The sequence below is a fragment of the Ambystoma mexicanum genome, chromosome 13, assembly GCF_040938575.1.
Source record: "Ambystoma mexicanum isolate Mex_15411 chromosome 13, UKY_AmexF1_1, whole genome shotgun sequence".
Classification (NCBI taxonomy): Eukaryota; Metazoa; Chordata; class Amphibia; order Caudata; family Ambystomatidae; genus Ambystoma; species Ambystoma mexicanum.
Window position 1 is genome coordinate 489,565,878 of NC_090938.1, and position 17,750 is coordinate 489,583,627.

The following is a 17,750-nucleotide window of genomic DNA, read 5'->3' on the forward strand; positions in this document are numbered from 1 at the left end:
GTGTGGGCTTTCCAGGGAAGCGTCCGTCGTGACCGTCTCCTGAAATGTAGGGTTCTGAAACCCTGTGCCACATGTGATGTTGGAGCTGTCACCCCACCACCTTATCGCCTGACAGAACTCGTCATCCAGAGTGATCTTGTCCGTGAAGTTTCCCCGACACCTGCACCCAGCGAGCATCCAGGAACTCCTGAAGAGGTCGCATCTGTAACCTGCAGAGCCAGATGAGGTAGATGCAGGATGACATCATGCCGAGCAACAACCTGATGGTCTGCACCGTGGCAGTCTTCATCGGCAACTGCCCCTGTACCTTCCCCTGAATGCCCGCCACCCTCTCCCCTGAGGGCGAAGCTAGGCACTGTATTGAACCTGGCTCCCAGGAACAGCGAGTTCTGCGATGGTGTCAAGCAGGACTTTGCATAATTGATGGAGAATCCAAGATACGTCAGCAGCTTGACGGCCGCCTCCGTGTGTCCTACAGCCAACTCCTGCGAGCAGGCCCGGATGAGCCAGTTGTCGAGGTACAGGTATACATGAATCCCCAGTAGGCGCAGATGGGTCACCACCAGTGCCAGGCACTTCATGAACACTCCGGGGGCCAATTTTAAGCCGAAAGGTAGGGTCTTGAATTGGTAGTGCTGTCCCTGCACTCCGAAGCGTAGAAACGTGCGTTTTTTCCTGTCAATGGGGGACGTGGAAGTAGGCGTCCTCCAGGTCCAGCGACGTCAAGAAATACCTCTTTCCAGTTGACCGAGCACATGCTGCAACGTGACCATCCTGATTTTCTGAGACCTGAAGTACTTGCCTAGACATTGCAGGTCTAGAATGGGCCACCAGCCCCAATCTTACTAAGAAGTATATGGAGTAGACTGCGGAGCCCTGGAGTTGATGGGAAACCAGCTCTATCACCCCTTTTCGCAGCATGGCCCATACTTCCTCCAAGAGCTGAGGGACGTGCTGCTCCAGACGAGCCACCGGTGGGATCCGCGGACACCTGTGCAGAAATTCCAGGGTATGTCCTTGGGCGAGAGTGTCCAGCATCCATCTGTCGGTGGTGATCTTTCCCACTCGCTGACTAATCTCATCAGCCAGCCTCCCACCGGGGTGCACGGGTGGGGGCCAAACGCCTTGGCCGGTGCAGGCTTGCGTCTGCATCCTGCCTTGCTGGCGACGACGCAGACCTCCTCCTCCGTAGGCCTGGGAACGGCCTCTGTGGGCTTCCTGGGTCGTGGATCTAGAAGACTGATGGCACTAGGAGGAGAAACCTTTTGACGACCTGCCCAACTTTCCTCTGGAAGAACCAAAGGAAGAGCGGTGCTGTTGGAGTGTGCCCAGGGCACGGACCATCTCGTATGCGCCTTGATGGCCTGTAGGGGACTCGCCGACGGCCTTTCCGAAAAAGGTTATCTCCATCAAAAGTCATGGCCAGTTAAATTCGTGGCCTTCATCCAGCCTTGGCGACTAAGGCAGACACCATTTCCCATCTGGCGGAACCCTGTGTCTGCAACGTCCAGGGCCACTGTGATGGCGTGATCTGATGCAATCTCTCCATCCTGGAAGAGGGTGATCGCTTCCATCCACTTGTCATCGGGGAGGAACTCCAGAATAGGGCCCAGCTTGTACCACAGCTCCTTGTTGTACCTGGCTGGGATGGCGAGTGTGTTGGCCGCCTTGACGGTGGACGGTGCAGTGTAGATTACCTTCCATCCCACAGCTTCCAACTTCTTACCCTCACTGTCCAGAGGGACTGAAGACAAGGACGGGTTAGATGACCGCTTCCTCGCGGTCGCCGAAACCACAGAATCCAGCAATGGTTGAGACCTGAGGCCCTTGGGTGCGGATTCTGGAACTGATTCTCCAGCCTACCCAGTTTGGATGGAGCTGTGCAAGGGTTCTTCAAGAGGGCCAGGCCCTCCTCCATGTCGTCCAGGAGGGGTACCACCATGATAGTCTTCCTCTTGGCCTCGCGAGGAAGAGGCCAACAGGAAGACCTTGGCCTCTTCTGGTACAGAAAACCCTCCTTCCTGGTCTCCTCAGGCACAAGCTGGAACAGCTCGGAGGCTTTGGCGATCATAGAATGGAACGATTCCAACTCGTCCTGCAGGAACGCCCTAGGCTGTGGGAACCAGCTGCCCGCTCTGACAATATCGTCGTCCATCATCGTGGCCGTACCTGTCCCAGTGTCTCGGTATGCTGGGGGAGATGGGACCCAATGCGGGGGTGGAGGCTGAAAAGGGGGCATTGGATGGCGCTTTCTTTTCTTCGTTGGCAGTTGATCGGGGGCCGGCAGGACCATTGGAACAGGCCCTTGTGGCATCCTCTTCTGGATTTCTGACACCAAGGACACATCCCTCGGCAGAACTGGTGCGATTGGAACACTGGGCCCTGCACCCTCGTCCTCTTCCACGTCGGCGTGGACCATGTGCAGGTACTCCATATTCTCGTCCTTCATGGATGAAATTTCCATGGCTTGAGGCCCGGCCTGGGACAGGTCCAGGGCCTCCCTGCCCCCATCAACCTTTTTTACAACCTGAGGGGCTGGAACCGGGTTCTGAGGCGGTGTCCCCTTCTCTGGAGTGCCGGCAGACCTTGTCAAAGTCACCACGGCGGCTTCTCGCCTCGGAGGGAGAGATATACAGTATCTCAGGGTCAGCCTGTTTATCTTTCGAATGAGCAGCCGCCACTAGCTCTATCGTCAACAAAGACTTTTCTTGTGCTGCCTGGGACTTCGTGGGCAGCTAAGCCTTCTCCTCCATCTGCGGCTTCTCAGGCTTCTCCTGCTGCTTAGTTGGGCAACTTTCTCTGAGGAGGAGCTCGATTGCCAGCTGGCAATGGAGGCGCATGGTGATTCGATTGCGCCCTGCCTGCCGTGGGGCCCGCTTCCACAGTGACCCTGGAGGACAGTGCTTGATCTTATCTTGGGCCCCCATCGATGAAGCGCCCTCACATGACTTAGAAGCCCGCTCTTCGGACCGACCAGCCTCTGGTGAGGCATGCCACTGTTCGGGGTATGGGGTAGAGTGCTTGGCGTTCAGCCACTTCCCCAGTCTACTGTGGCAGTCCTTTGTCGTCTTCCTGGAGAATTCGCAGCAGATCTCACAATCCTCTTCCTTGTGGTTCGGATGCAGGCAGTAAGGGCATTGTAGGCGCTTGTCCTCCGCAAAAACGTTCCAGAGCCCACACTTCATGCAGGGCTTGAAGATGGATCTTCCCTTCTTTTTTTTCCATCATGGTCGATGGGCACGAAATAGGCCAGATGGCCTTCTGGAAACTTTGCCGATCTTCGCCCTTGAAGGGCACTGAACTTCACCAACAACGGATCCCCGCTATCAGCAGATGCAGAGAAGAGCACACAGTCTCTTTTGGAACAAAAATAGAACATTTTTCCACAAAAAATACGAAAAACCTAGAAGTAGCTTACAGAGCAAAACTGGAGGCCTCCCAAAACTGAAGCGCGAGGTAAAAATCTGAAGATGGTTGCCAGAGGAGGGGCTTAGGCAGAGAGCTGTAATTGGCTGGGGGCAGTATGACACAGAGGACAGCGATTGGTTTATGGGAGAAATACCGTTTTGTAAGTGAACGTGAAATCGTTTTTCTTTTACTGAGGATTCTCAGCCTGACAATGGGGAATAATCATGAGCATGTAAATCCATGCCAGACCCCATGCTGGAGAAACTAGGTATCCCTTTGGTACTCCACATTGGGTGGTGTGTGCCAATCTCTCAAACTATTAAGTTATAGGAGACATACTAAGTCTCTCTCTATCCTTAAGAACTGCAGTTACTCTAGGATAAGGAAAAGAATCTCAAAGGAGGGCCCTAAGGATCCTCAGCAACACTGCCCATAAGGAGCTGTGTGCTGCAATAGTAAAATACAGATGCCTTTAAAAGTAAAGGAGGAAAATAGACTCCATAGGACAGGGAAAATACAAAGAATAGAGTTCCAAAAGACAGAGCCTATAAAAATGGATGAGTGGGGAAAAGGCTCCACTCATTCAGGATTTCAGAAAAAGGCCCAGAAGTCCAGCAAAATGTGCTGGGGGTCCCACTAGGAGAATAAATTAAACATAGAAATGATAAATCTCCCTAACAGTCTCAAAGAACAGTCTCCCCAAAATCATACAGACAGTTCTATATTCTTACCATCCACTTCCACTGTGCACTCACACCCAGGTTTCCCCTCACACCAACACAGAGCAAGGCAGAAGCCATGGACGAAACCCCAAGAAACTTGATTTCAGTTTACCTATTTTTCTCCAAAGAAAATAACCAACAAGCTATTGGATTTTTTGCAGGAAAGTTCCTTCTCACCTTGTAACAGTGGCGCAGGCTGGGGTCTGAATTCCAGTCCTGTGGGCAGGAGCCAGTCAAGCTAGGTGTTGGGTTAGGGGATGGCAAATCAGGGGCACCAGTGTTCTGCCGGCAGATGTACTTGGCCCTGAATGTGGTACAGTCCTTCACCTCCCAGAGGCCCATGGAGCGCCCTGTGGCCAGTGCCACACACCCGCCTCGGTCGAAACCTGTGGAAAAGATAGGTGAGATCCACAGCTGGTGGCAGACTGTCAACACTAAAAGGAAAGAAGCGCAGCGCAAACATTTGTTCAAATGCACAGACATTGTGGAGCAAGAGCATCAAAATCAAGTCTCCTCTTTACTTATATCAGTTAACTATCGACCATTGGCAGTGACCTTCTGCAGAATGAAATCATTGCATCATGACTTGCCCTTCACCTTCCAAAAGGAAGCCTTTGTTCACAATGGAAACTAATATTTTGAAGGTACTGGGAAACACCTAGCCTGGGGTTTCAAAAGCCTAAATGCAAAGACAGGCTTTCCCCAGGCGAACTCATTGTACCTCACAAACCTGGGCAGTCAGTTATATGTTGGGCAATTTCAACATAACTAATTCTGTCAGTCTTTCAGAGGCCTGACCCAATTGAGAAACCCAATTTCCTTGTGGCTCAGTCAACCACAGCCCACAGGGTCACTGTACACAGCACATACGTATCACAATTCAACCACTCCACTTTGTGTCAGTCTCATCACTCTAATCTCATCTGCACTGGCATTGTTGCTTGTTAAGGAGTTTTTGCAAATTCCAACTCCATCTTAGGTAGGACTTGTGAAGACTACCACTTTGGATACACAGGGCTCCAACTCTTAGTACAGGCCGGAGCCACACAAGATTGTTTGGTAGCAATGGCTGAGAAGCCCGACTTATCGTAGGAGGGAGGAAGGGCTGCAGGGAGGTACAAAGAACGTTGTGTATACACATAGGCCAAAGAAACACTAACACGCTGAAAGTTATATATAAATAATGGTTTATTTTATATATACACTAAGGTAAAGGTGATTCTTCAGAAAGGTTAAGTACTATAATAATTTAGAGAAACCAATGCAATATTTACAGTAAGAAAAAACATTTTTGCTTATACTTTGAGAATGGCAGTATGCAATTCAACATGCAAGTAAAAATACTTTTGTAATAACTGTTTCAGATAAAATAAATGAACCAAACCAAGAACAATAAAGCGAGTAAATACTTTGCAATAATTCCAGAGGCCTTAGGAGTCCATCCCTATTAAGTTGTGAGAGTCTCAATGTCAGATTGGATGATCAAACAAGCAAGTAAGGCACACGCTGTAGAAATTCCAAAAGGTTCCAGAGGAAGGCTTCAGTAGCAATTATTTAACACTTTGTTGGGAAAAAGTTTTAGGGACTTTGGATAAGGCTCCCTGAAGGCACACATGCATTAGTCCTGGACGAACGTGGATCGGCGAACTTCCAAACACACAAATCAGCACTCCAGCAAAACAGGAGCAGCAAAACAACTCTAGGTAGGTTTTACCAAGAGTCCAAAATAACAAAATGTGGGAGTTTTGTCAAGATAAGCAGGGTAAGCCCTGACAGTAAAGTGTTATCACAAAAGAGGGCAGGGTCACCTGATAGAAGTGCAATGAAACACACTCCACATTCATCATACAGCGTTAGAGAGGAGGTAACGTTACTTCCTACTGGTATTGATCCTGCGCTCTGCTTAAGGACAACAAAGAAGTAAAGGATAGTGTGATCGTCCAACTACTCCTGCCTCCCAGTAAAATAATCTAGGCTGCGCTGGTGTGCCATGGGCCGCGCAATACTATTGTCCGACCGCAGCCTTGGAGACACACACCACCGAATAGGATTCGAGCATACACGAACAGTACTGTCTGAGCAGATGAACTGGTCAAAGGCAAATGATTCTTCATGGTTCTGTGATTTTGGTGCCCTTTCAAAGCCACCCATGTCCAGGCACATGCTGCACATGCAGATTCAACTGTATTCATTGCCAACACCACAACATCTGTACCTTACTCCTGACAAAATGTGTCTAGCCTAGGAGCACCAACGTGGAAATGCTCATATAAAATAAACGGCACATTTACCTGAATTCCCTCATCACAACGCTTCACAGCACCCAACCAGTACGTGAGAGTTGCCTGGAGCTGCCGCTCTGGCCAATCTTAATTATCTTAGCTCGCTGTCGATTGCATCTGCCACTCGGGATCATTCATCTTAATGGTTCACATATGCCTTATAATAAATGGCCTTTAGCACAACGGACCATTCAAGGGTCAAATCAGCACCTTGCACTACGATAAATCCAACCATTAACAGAAGAGACTCTTCACTTAAGTACATTGTCTTGTGGGGAGCAGGATACAATACAATATTTAGTAAGTAGGTCAATTCCAACTAGATTTCACAGATAACTAATAAGACACTGTATGCAATCAGCATCTGAGTGCTTTACCGAGCCCTGAAACAAACTGTCCTTGTACTCACCAGTCACAGCAACAGACCACCATACACGGCTTAGATCTGCTGACTAGATCAGTAACAAATCCAACCCCGATTATTATTTTCAACACCAGCTTGCTATCCAGCAGAATAACCAACTGAAGCCCCAAGCCTACCTAATCATACATATTGGAAAGTCTAATTGAGATGAAGGTATTTGGGGCCAATTTATAAAGCTCCCTAACCACTCAGATAGAACGGATCAAAATTCTAACCCTTACTCTACGTTTTCTCCCCCTTCGTCCCCCGCTCCGTGGTGCTACTCCGCTCTCTTGCTGTACCATACAAACTTTACAACTTGTAAACATTTAAATGTTATTGCAATAAACTTAACTCACTTGATAATGTGCATGGTATTAACACAGTACTGCAACCTTGGTTCATTCACCTCATTTCACCCACACCCAACACTGACCACCTTGTTTTCATTTTATAATTGTGTTGCCAACTAATTGATACACATGTACAAAATTGTCAATTGCGGTATGGCTCATAAATACCACAGCCTTGAAAAGGACACTTGTGGGGTCGAACCATGTGTTGGCACCTTGAACACTAATCAAATCAGCGATGGAAACTGAAAAACAAGAGCAATCCTTCCTTCTTAAGAACAGACAAAGAAACAAAAAGGTTACTCAGAAGTCATAGACGAAACGCCAGGTTCCTTTGATTCCCACCACAATCCTACCTTTTCAAAAACATGGGACAACTGAGCACTGTCCCATGGGAAACTACAAACTGGCAGCATAACGTATACTACTTAAAACTCTGATCAGCACGGTAACACAATGTTGCTAGTGATCTAAACTCTGACAGCATACACTGAAACACTATGTATTGTACAAATAAACTGTTTATTTAAATACAAGTTGGTCAAGGTGAATCTTGGGTAAATAAGTGCCATCACATTATATATAAACACAATTATAAAAATCAACTCATTTAAGGGATACAACCCAAAGTATAACCTTACTTAGCGCACTGAGGAACTTCCTCTGTATAAAGGCGAGTGCAGCCCCCCAGCCAGACTCCATGTTGAAAGAATAGACATTAAAATTAGGCAGAGCAATTAAAGGAGCTGCTTACCTACTAAAAGGTAAGATAAAAGAAAGAATAAACAGGAATTTGGCCCTTAAACAGTACAAATATAATTGGGAATGATGGGCTGAGATTTACAACCCAACAAGTAAGTACAAGATACCTGGAACCAATATGGGGAATCCCATCCGTTGTCCATGTGAGACATTAACTGACTATTAGACAAGGTAAACTAAAAACTACTAAGTTAATTTGCACTATTCACACAAACATGTTTGTAAAGTCTACATAATTTGTAATTTGCAATCCTTAGGCCCTGTACTTAGATGTGCCAATTTATGGAACAATAATACAACCGCTGCTAACCATTACAAGTAATTGAGACACACCCAGGGTGAAAATCCGATAAGAGAGAATATAAACTGACCAGAACATTTTGGTATGGCCTAGTCTGAACATCTATGTGAAATGGAAATCCATTGACTTGACACTCAAAAGATGAAATACTTTTTCACAACTAATATTACCCAACTTTATTTCTCCTGTTTCCCCTCTTCCCACTACTCATTAAGCTTCTTTACTTAGCTACAGGTTGCTCCAAATTAAATGCATCTATGTATGTGAACAATGCAAGCTTAGAAATAGTAATGTAATGTATCTGTGTATATGACTCATGCATGCCTGACAATTGTGAAGTAACACTGAACTCTATTTGAGAAGAAGTGTAAGAAGTGTGCTTACGGAATAACACACACAATATTGTATATAAAATCATAACTGTGCATTGAGAACGCCCGGGTAAGGGCACAACTTCTGTACATGCCTCCAAATGGATTATGTTGACATCTTCTCTTATACCACAATTATTTGTACATAACCAATAAAATCAGACTAGTAAACGCCCTACCTAAATCTCATTTGTGAAATCTTTTTGAGACTGGGTGCAAGCATCCCAACAAAACCACTCATCTCTTTAACTGCTGACTGGCTAGTGAATACCAGTCTTTGCTAGGTTCTGCTGCCAGGTCACAACACTGAAATAGAAAATTATAAATAAAAAAGGGAGAGGAATCCTTCTCTTTTTAAATATGAAGCGCGGGCGCACTGGACAATATTCACTACCCCACATGTACTTATTAAGAATACAATCAGAAGTCAAGGTAATTCAAACCTACTGCACATTCAGAATGCAATCAGCTATTCTTGGGAGCAAAACTATGTTATACATTTTTTTTTAATACAGTCAGTATTTCAAGGGTAGTAGACCCCATCAGTCATGCAGTGACACTCAGTTGCGAAATCACATAAACCAACTCTGTTACAAGTATTCCTTGTAACCTTACTTTTTAGAACTCAGTTCAGAGCTAGTAAATCAACTCCTACACTTTCTGGAGGGGCCCTAAGCTACTCAGTGACATGTATTAACACACACCAGCTATTTTAAAATGCACTAAGCAAATCTGGGACAGTAAAACCCTATTAAGAAAGGCAGCAGTATTTCAAGATAATGTAATGGACCATGTGACTAATTTGGAAATGCTCTAAGCAAACGCAGGGGAGGCACAACCCAGTGTTACAAGTATACTTTTCTGAATAGTGGAACAAAAATTCATGGAACAGTACAAACCTACAACTACATTTAGGATAACCTTCAGTTATACTAGATGATTAAGTCCTACTGTTGGAATAAACTATTACACTTGCTTTTCAGATCAGTGAAACACAGATTAAGTTAAGCAATAACTATTGACCCTATTTTTAGAACACAGCGTTACAAGGTAGGTAAGACCCAAGGCAGGTAAGACCCAAGGCAGACTTATTCTAGACCGGCTATACAGCAGGTCAGGGGAAGCAAGACAGTTGGTAAACGTATACACTTATTCACTGAAAGAAATAGTTAAGTGAAGCCAACAGCATTACTTTTGGGAAGTGGGGGAACCAATTCACAGTGGAGTAAAATAACCTTATATATACTTTTTAGAATGGCAAAACACATTCAAAGGGATAGTAAGAACTTTCGTAACTGTTCATATTTCAGAGGTACAGTTACCAACTCACAGGTAAGTAACTTTAAACACTTGTTATACTTTTCAAGGCAGAATCCTTTTCATATCCAGTCCTTCCATAGTCTATTGCATGTGTTCTCTCAGAGGCAGAAGACTGGCCCTAGTGGTCTAGGTGCCAGCTGTAGGCAGGGTGAGATAGGGTTCAGTTGCAGGAAAAGTCTGTGTTGCTGAGGAAGTCTCTTCAAAACAAGTAAGTAGCTCACTTTAGATTTCGAAAGGGTCCAGGGACTTCAGAGATGACACCCTAGAAGGATTCCAGCAGTAGGGCTAGGTGAACTGGATGAGAGGACTCCCAATCACATGAAATACACCAAAAGCTACAGAGGAATCACACAATACCTCAACCAACACAGTACCACAACACAGAAGAACAGTTTGCAGCAGGACGTCTTCAGGATCTGCAGCCAAAAACCCAGTTGATTAATTCCTTGTTCTGAAGACCGGACACTAGAAGGGATTTTGCAGCTGGGAACAACAGGGAAGGCTCCAAGCAAGAGTTTATTCATGGCTAGATGCGGCTCTGGGATTTTGGAGCCAGGAGAAGACTGAATATCGCTGGTCGGATTCTTGACATTTATCAGGTTCAACACTCTGGTGAGGGGACATTTTGAACTCAAATTCAGTCTCTGGAGTTCCAGCAGGATGCCACAAAAGTTTCAGCGCGATTTGGAATTCAGAAGACTGTGCACCACACAATGGCTTGAGGTCCCATGGTATTGCAGCCCGTAAGGCCGCAGCACCCCAGGGAATGACTCAAATGAAGGAATTCTTTAATCTAGTGGATCTCAGCAGGCTCTGGGTTGTCATTTTTTGGTCCCCCAGGTCGAATGAAAGGAAGGGTTACAGCAGGCTCTGGTTACACAGCAGGCTCTCCAGACATTGGGATTCGCTAGAGCGGTCTTCTCTTCATCTTCCTCTTCGGTTTCAGCTCCATTGGTCAACTTGTCAGCAGCTTCCAGGTTCTGAGTTTTTATTAGGAACTACAGCACAACATCTGCATTCTCTCTGTGCATTTTTACAGCAAAGGGTGGCTGGCTGTCCAATCAGGACAGCTAGCCCTCCCACAGAGTTGTTTCCTTTCAGGCAATGTGGAAGACAATAGGCAGCAGAGTTTTGGACTCCTCCTTCGCTTCCTGCCTTCTCAGACACTCTAGAGCATGGGCGGAGAATACAAAGGATTCCTGTTGAAGACAACAATTCCACTGAGGTCGTTCCCAACTAAAATGGCAGAGGAAGACCTCAGAAATGGCAAACATACAAGAAATGACAAAAAAGGAGCCCACCATTTTAGAAAAATTGTGGCCCTTCAGTGCATTACTTAGGCGGAATTCACCGCCTACGAGTAATAGTGACTGAAAGTAGTTACATTGCACCAGCCATTCAAGTAAACTTGTAATTGTAACAAAATGTAACCAAGTAAGAAAGGGGATACTTTGTATCCCCACAGCACTCCACATAATGTGGGGTGTGTTGGCTCACTTATACAAAATGTAAAAGGGATGAAAATCCCTCTTTACTACTAGAAACAGTAGTTCACCCAAATAAATGAAAGAGAAATGAACAGGGGAGCACAAAGGGGCAACCCAGCCTAAGTTCAAATGCTGGAGGGAACTATAACTTCAACCATACACTATGGGGAGACATAAGGTCACCCATAAAAAGAGTAAAAGACTAGGTGAGAGGGAAAAAAAGATTGGCCTTCAACTAGGGACAAGGTAAAATAGTTAACAAGTCCAAGCAAAACGTTCTGGGGTTTACACAGGTCAGGAAGATTTATCATGAATATGAAAATCTTATCTAACAGGGATGGCTTGAAATGCAGGATGTCTTGAGTTTGATTGGTCCCACCAGTCTGAGGGAGATATTTCTCCTTTTTGGGGCTCTCCTGATGCTTGGAAAAGGGATCAGGCAGTGGCGATTACTCAGAAGGCATCTCTGGTCATCTGGAATTGGCTGCAGGTGACTTCTCTTTGTCCTCGTTCTTCAGTTCCAGTGGTCAATTTGTCTTTGGCCTCAGGAGTCATACCTCTTACGTAGAAACCCGGCCAATCTGCACCCACGCACCATTCAAACTGTGGGTTGTGGGTGTCCTTTTGGAAATGGTTCCAGGCAAGCACAGCAGAAGACAAAGAGCACCAGAGTTTAAGTGCTCCCCGTCCTCATAGACACACTGGTGCTTTAGCAGGCTTTAAAAGGGATCCAGTCGAAGACCAAAGTAAAACTACGACCTCCACTGTAGAGAAACAAGGTCCTGATCCCTGCCCCCTCAAACTGAATACAGGTAACATGCCAGGCTAATCAGTGGTTCCAGTATTGCAGAAATCAGAATTATAGTGCTTTTGAAGACAAAAAGTACATATACGGTGACATATGTTTTAAGTAAAGGGTGTCTCAGGCATTATACGCTCATGAATATTTAAAATGTCCAGAAACTGGACAGAAAATGAGTTATGTACAAAAGTAGATTGGTTTGGCGTTTGGTAGCATGGCTGAGTTTCTAGGCTACACGGGTTGGGATAGATTCTAAGATGGATGCCAGGAACAAATGGTGTCAAAAGCCCTTATTCATGCAGAATAATGAGTATTTATTTGGCAGCAGTTCAATGTAGATAAGCATGGCCGGGATTGGTATATTTTCAATTTCTTGGCAGGAAAAATATACAATGATTGATAGCAAGTCAGATAAGCGCATGGGAAATTTACCAATTAGAGCATGCATCTGCTTACATCAACACATCAGGATTAGCTTATAGAGGAGATTCATGGTATAGCCTCCCAAGTAGATTTGGCAGGTCTCAAAGTTCAGATAAGGGGCTGCTTCTTAGCAAGCGATAAAGGATTTATAATGTGGTCCGGCTGGGTTTCAGTCAAACTTATCAGATTGTCAGTCAACCGGAGCTTGCCAAGTGTGACTAATGTGGCTTGGTGATTGACAAGTAAGCCAACCAACAACAGACAGGGAGGGCTTATATTCTAGTTAAGAGAATCAATTAGAAACGTATCCTGAATGTGCATGAATTATTGCATCAGCCTGAAAAGGCCTATATAAGCAAGATGATTGTAGGAGCGCAGTGTGCCTTCCAGCCGGTCTTCTGAAACTGTATTAAAGATGACTTTGAAACTGCATCGGGCGTCCATCTCCCTACTTATCTTGTCTCCAGTGCCTGAGTCTACAGATGCCAAAGTTAAAGGAGGGCAGAGGGTCCTGTTCACCACCATCCTTGCAGGGCAGAAGAAAGATCAAGAAAGGACAAGACATCTTGAATTGGCATAAAAAGAAAACTGTCACAATTTTAGGTCAATAGTGACCCTTCTGTGCACTACTGTGGCTGTGAGTAATGCCTGGGAGTACACATTTCACAAAAGTAGGTAGGATGAAACCACTGCCGCCAGCCATTCAGATTAGTTTGTCACTGTAACCAAAAGGTTACAGGAGCAGTGAAAAAGGGATACTTTGTAGCTGCTCAGAACATAAAGCCATCTGCAGCCCGCAGGATCACAGGATCAAGCAAGCAACCAACAGGTAAACTGTACCAGCGGTAGGACAGTACCTTCAGGTGAAGAAACAATTGCTGTAGGACGGTTCCAGTGGTGAGTCGACAGCAGACCCGGTCACTGGTTTCTCGGTCTTGGCGATAAAAGAAAGAAACTTCAGTGGACCTGGCCACAACTCTCGTGCAGATGGACGCCCAGCAAAGGATGTCCTCAGTTCTGACTTGTTGGTACCTTTTTCAGGCTTGGTTGAAGTATGCTTGATGCGGCAAGTGACCTCTCAGTTTCTCGGCCCTCGTCTCGGTTAAGGTGACTTTTGGGAGCTAGATCAGGTCACTGCAGCTTAGAAGGATGCCCACAAAGTTTCAGGCGAAACTGCGCTTCAGGAGACTGCCAAGGTCCCAGGCTATTGGCAAAGTGCAGGCCATAGAGCTTGCAGCTCTTTAAGGGATGGTGCAAAGTGCAGTTAGTCTTGGGACTGGTTAGGCCCACCAGGCCAAGGGAGGACGTTGTCTTTGGATCTTCCCAGTCGCTTAGAAGTTGAGGTCGGGACAGCAGCAGTTACTGAGCAAGAAGTTGCTGGTGCCATCCTTCATTCATCTTCGGATTCTTATGTTCCAGTGGTCAACTCTGGGTTTCAGCTCCAGGACCACTGGTTTTATGCAGGAAACCAATCGTCTCCCATGCAGCAAGGAAACTTGAGGATGGCTGTCCAATGGGGACAGTTAGCCTCCCAGTCTGAATTGGTTTCTCTCAGGCACACTGCAGAACAAAGGGCCTCCCCCATTTCCTGTCCTGCCAGTTACTCAAAGGGTCCTTGTGGGGTGTCCTTGGGAAGCCTGTCAAAGACAAAGGGACAAGAGGACACTACCCCACCTAACAGGGCAGAAGAAGACAAAGAACAGGCCATCTTGTTTAGGGATTACTAATGTACAGTCAGCAGTTTGGGCAAATGGTGTCCTTTGTGTCCCCTAACGCAGCTGTGGAGAGAGCCTGCAATGAAAGTTAACAAAATGTGTGTATAAGGTACACTGCCACCAGCCTAAACAGATAGGTCTGTCAGAGTAACCAAAAGCTACTGGAGAGTCAAGAAAGGGGATACATTGATTCCCTCATCACTCCACATAAGGCGGGGTGTGCTGCTCTCACAAAAAAAAAACAGAGGTGGAATCAAAAGTATCCCCTTGTCTTGGTAACTTTAAGAGTCTGCCAAATAAAGTAAAAATAATCACAGGGAGGTTCTAGAAGACTCCAGTAACACTGCATTTACATTTTTTTTTAATTATAGATGCCTTTAAAATTGGAGGAAAGCATGACTCCACAAAGAAATAACAAAAATAGGTAATAAGGGTTCCCATGATCAGAGTAAAAATGAGTGAGTGTAGAAAAATAATCCCCTCACTCAAGAGAATCAGTCAAAAAATCCAAGAGTCTAGCAAAGAGTACGGGGGGACTTGCACAAAAAGATGGAAATCTGCTCTAACAATTGGGATATTACAATGTTTAAGCAACTGTTCCAATCCCATAATATCTAAAGTAAAGGTTTTTCACCAAAATCAGAATCCCCCCTATTCACCCAACACACCACCAGCTTTTGGAACCATCCTCATCTTTGCAAACGTTACCTGGCTGGTTACGGTTCCAGTGTGTGTACATGACGTCATCTCCACTGAGCCAACGAAAGATACCTGTCCGGTTTAGGTCCTGTAATGCAGTCCAGTAGAAATCTCCATCCAAGCTGTAGAGCAAGCTGCTGACAAAGGCCTGCTCAAACCTGTATGGGCAGAGAGAGAAACGCTGCCAATCAGGTCAAAGTATGTGCAAGTCAATCACTACATCCTGAATCACTCATGTGTGGGGCTCCAAAGACATTTGCACCTCCCCACAAAGGTGATGGAAATGCCATCCTGTGGATCCATTCCTCACCAACTTTTCAAAAACTGTCGTATAATCAAAACAGTATGCAATAATCCAACCTCTTAAAGAATTCCAGCTGAACGTAGGGTGGTCATCTGGACAAGGATAGGATTCTTGATGGTGCACTGTGATGAGCAGGTACTGGCAAACAAGATAGCACACAAACTGTGTGGACGCAGTCAACAACCTCACTTGTAAAGCCAGGTTGTATGCATGTCCGGGCTACAGAGGTAAATCATGGAGCGTTGGATGTAGATAACAGCTGGAAACACTTTATACAAAGAGAATCTGAAAGCATGCAGGATCAACTAGTGTCACTAAAAACAAATTTATATTAAAAGGAGACTGTGCATGCAGGGTAAGCCAGATTGCATAGAACACCGTCATGTTTCACAGCACTGTACACATAGTGGCATTATCCTCACACACTGGAAATAGAAGGACCCGTACGTAAGAGTACTGGGGGGCAGATCTGAAGCCAAATCTGATTCGTAAAACAAGAGCACTGGAGGGCTTGAGTGGTGAATTTATGGGAGAAAAGATAAATAATTCTCAGGAGCTTCCATCACACAATAAAACCAGTAACCTAAATCGAACATTCATTTTTCATCTTTGTCAATTATAGATTCATATGTTCCTCATTCTGCAATCTAGTGACTAGGTTAGATTATGTTTTATACTCTGCACCATTACCATTGGTATGGTCTACTGCCACTCACGTGGCTCTGCAAGAAAGAGGGAGGATGGGCCAGTGAGGGAAGAGTGATGGGATAGGTTGTTGGGGAGAATTCTCATACATTTGCCAATTCCCTTCACCTTAGAGACCCCACAGCAACTTTGCTGGATTTTGAGGACTTGATTTCTTTACCTGGAGAGAGAGTGAGCTTTTTTCCCCACACTCTCTAATGTATTTTGATGCGCGTTTTACTCTTGTGTTTCATTTGGTTATGGAGTCTAAACAACTCCATAGGCATCATATTTTCATTTGTGTCACACAGCACCCTTAGTGTAGTGACACAGGAAAGCCTTGTAGGCTGTCCCAAGGTTTAAATACCTTCTCTGGGATAAACTACTGTTTCCCAGAGAAAGTAAATTGAAATTGACTTGACTAGTCTTTTTAACTCCTAGACCCATCACACCCCATCTTACAAGAGAGTGCTGGAGGGGTTACTTAGTATCCCCTGTGTCTAGAAACTCATGTAGCAGTCAAATGCTACCCTTTCCTCTCAAAATGGCTGGTTGCAGTGGTTTTACAACGAACAACCATGATTTTTCCCGACTGCGAACACCGGTAGCGTTAAATTGCGGGAGCCATGTTTTTCAAGATGGCGTCTGAGCCCCCTTTGTTTAAACAGGTCCTGTTCTTTTTTCACCATTTCTTTTTGGAAAGGTCCTTCTAGAGTTTGTCTCTGTGCGCCAAACCAGGTTTGTTCCCTTTGTTCCTTCGCCTTTAGCGGGCTTCAGGACTAAAGACCGCCTCTGGCGCCCGAGTGTCTGGGGTGAGCAGGATGTGAGGGAGGTGCCCAAAACCCCTTGTGCTTAGTCTCCTTGGAGACCCAAATGCACTCTGGCATGATTTGGCTGACTGACTGTCCGGCAAGGAGAGCCACTCTGCTGGGTGAGTGACAGCTAGGCTGTAATGAATGGGAGCGAACTGAATAAAAGGCCAGTCTCTTGGCTTGGAAGACAGACTCAACCACTGGAACGAAAGACCCGAAGACGAGCTTGAAGAGGATGGCTGCTGCAACTCCTGGACCATTGGTTTGCCCGGTGAAGCCCTGTTGCAGGCCCGAATCACCAAGTTCACCTCGACAGAGAAGCACCTAAAAGGACGACTTCTTCCTTTGAGTTGGTGGGACCAATCAACTCAACACTAAGCCACCTGGATACCATTCTCGGAGCTGGTTGTATTTTCCTCAGAGTGCTGCAGGAAACCGAATAACCAGGGAGAGGGACACCAGTTTGTTTGCTTGACTACAACTACCGGAATTGAAGGTTTGCAGGTTGCCAGTAATTTGACCATTCCCAGTTCAGGAGTCCCCCGATGTCCTCCCTCTTGTGCCCACGACTGAGGCTCAAGAACAGCGAGATCTGCAGGAACTGCCAGGAACAGAAGTCTTCCGCTGCATCTTTTTCTTCATTGTAAGGTGCTGTGAAAACCCAACCAAGAGAACTTACCTGTCACTGCGAAAGTGCTTGAAACTTTTGCAACTTGCAGGCCTAATCAGTTTGTGACCCAACATATGATTCTTTCTTTTACAAACTACTTCTGAGAACTTTGGCAAAGACCTTTCCGTTTAACTACCAGAACAGCTTTATCATATACAAGACTTTAGCCCATTGACTTTGGCCTAACCTATTGCATTGAATTAACTTCTCTGGTGAACTCAAAACATTTGCA

General features: G+C 45.7%; 1 protein-coding gene across 1 annotated transcript in view; it reads right to left on the reverse strand.

The window, feature by feature from the left end:
- The window catches only part of MRC2 (mannose receptor C-type 2), a 587,074-nt gene that overhangs the window by 168,858 nt on the left and 400,466 nt on the right, over positions 1 to 17,750 (reverse strand). The window contains exons 11-12 of the mRNA XM_069634149.1: positions 15,058 to 15,206; positions 4,308 to 4,516 (exon numbers count right to left, since the gene is read on the reverse strand). Of these exons, the coding sequence (XP_069490250.1) occupies positions 4,308 to 4,516; positions 15,058 to 15,206 (358 nt within the window). The remainder of the gene's footprint in view (positions 1 to 4,307; positions 4,517 to 15,057; positions 15,207 to 17,750) is intronic.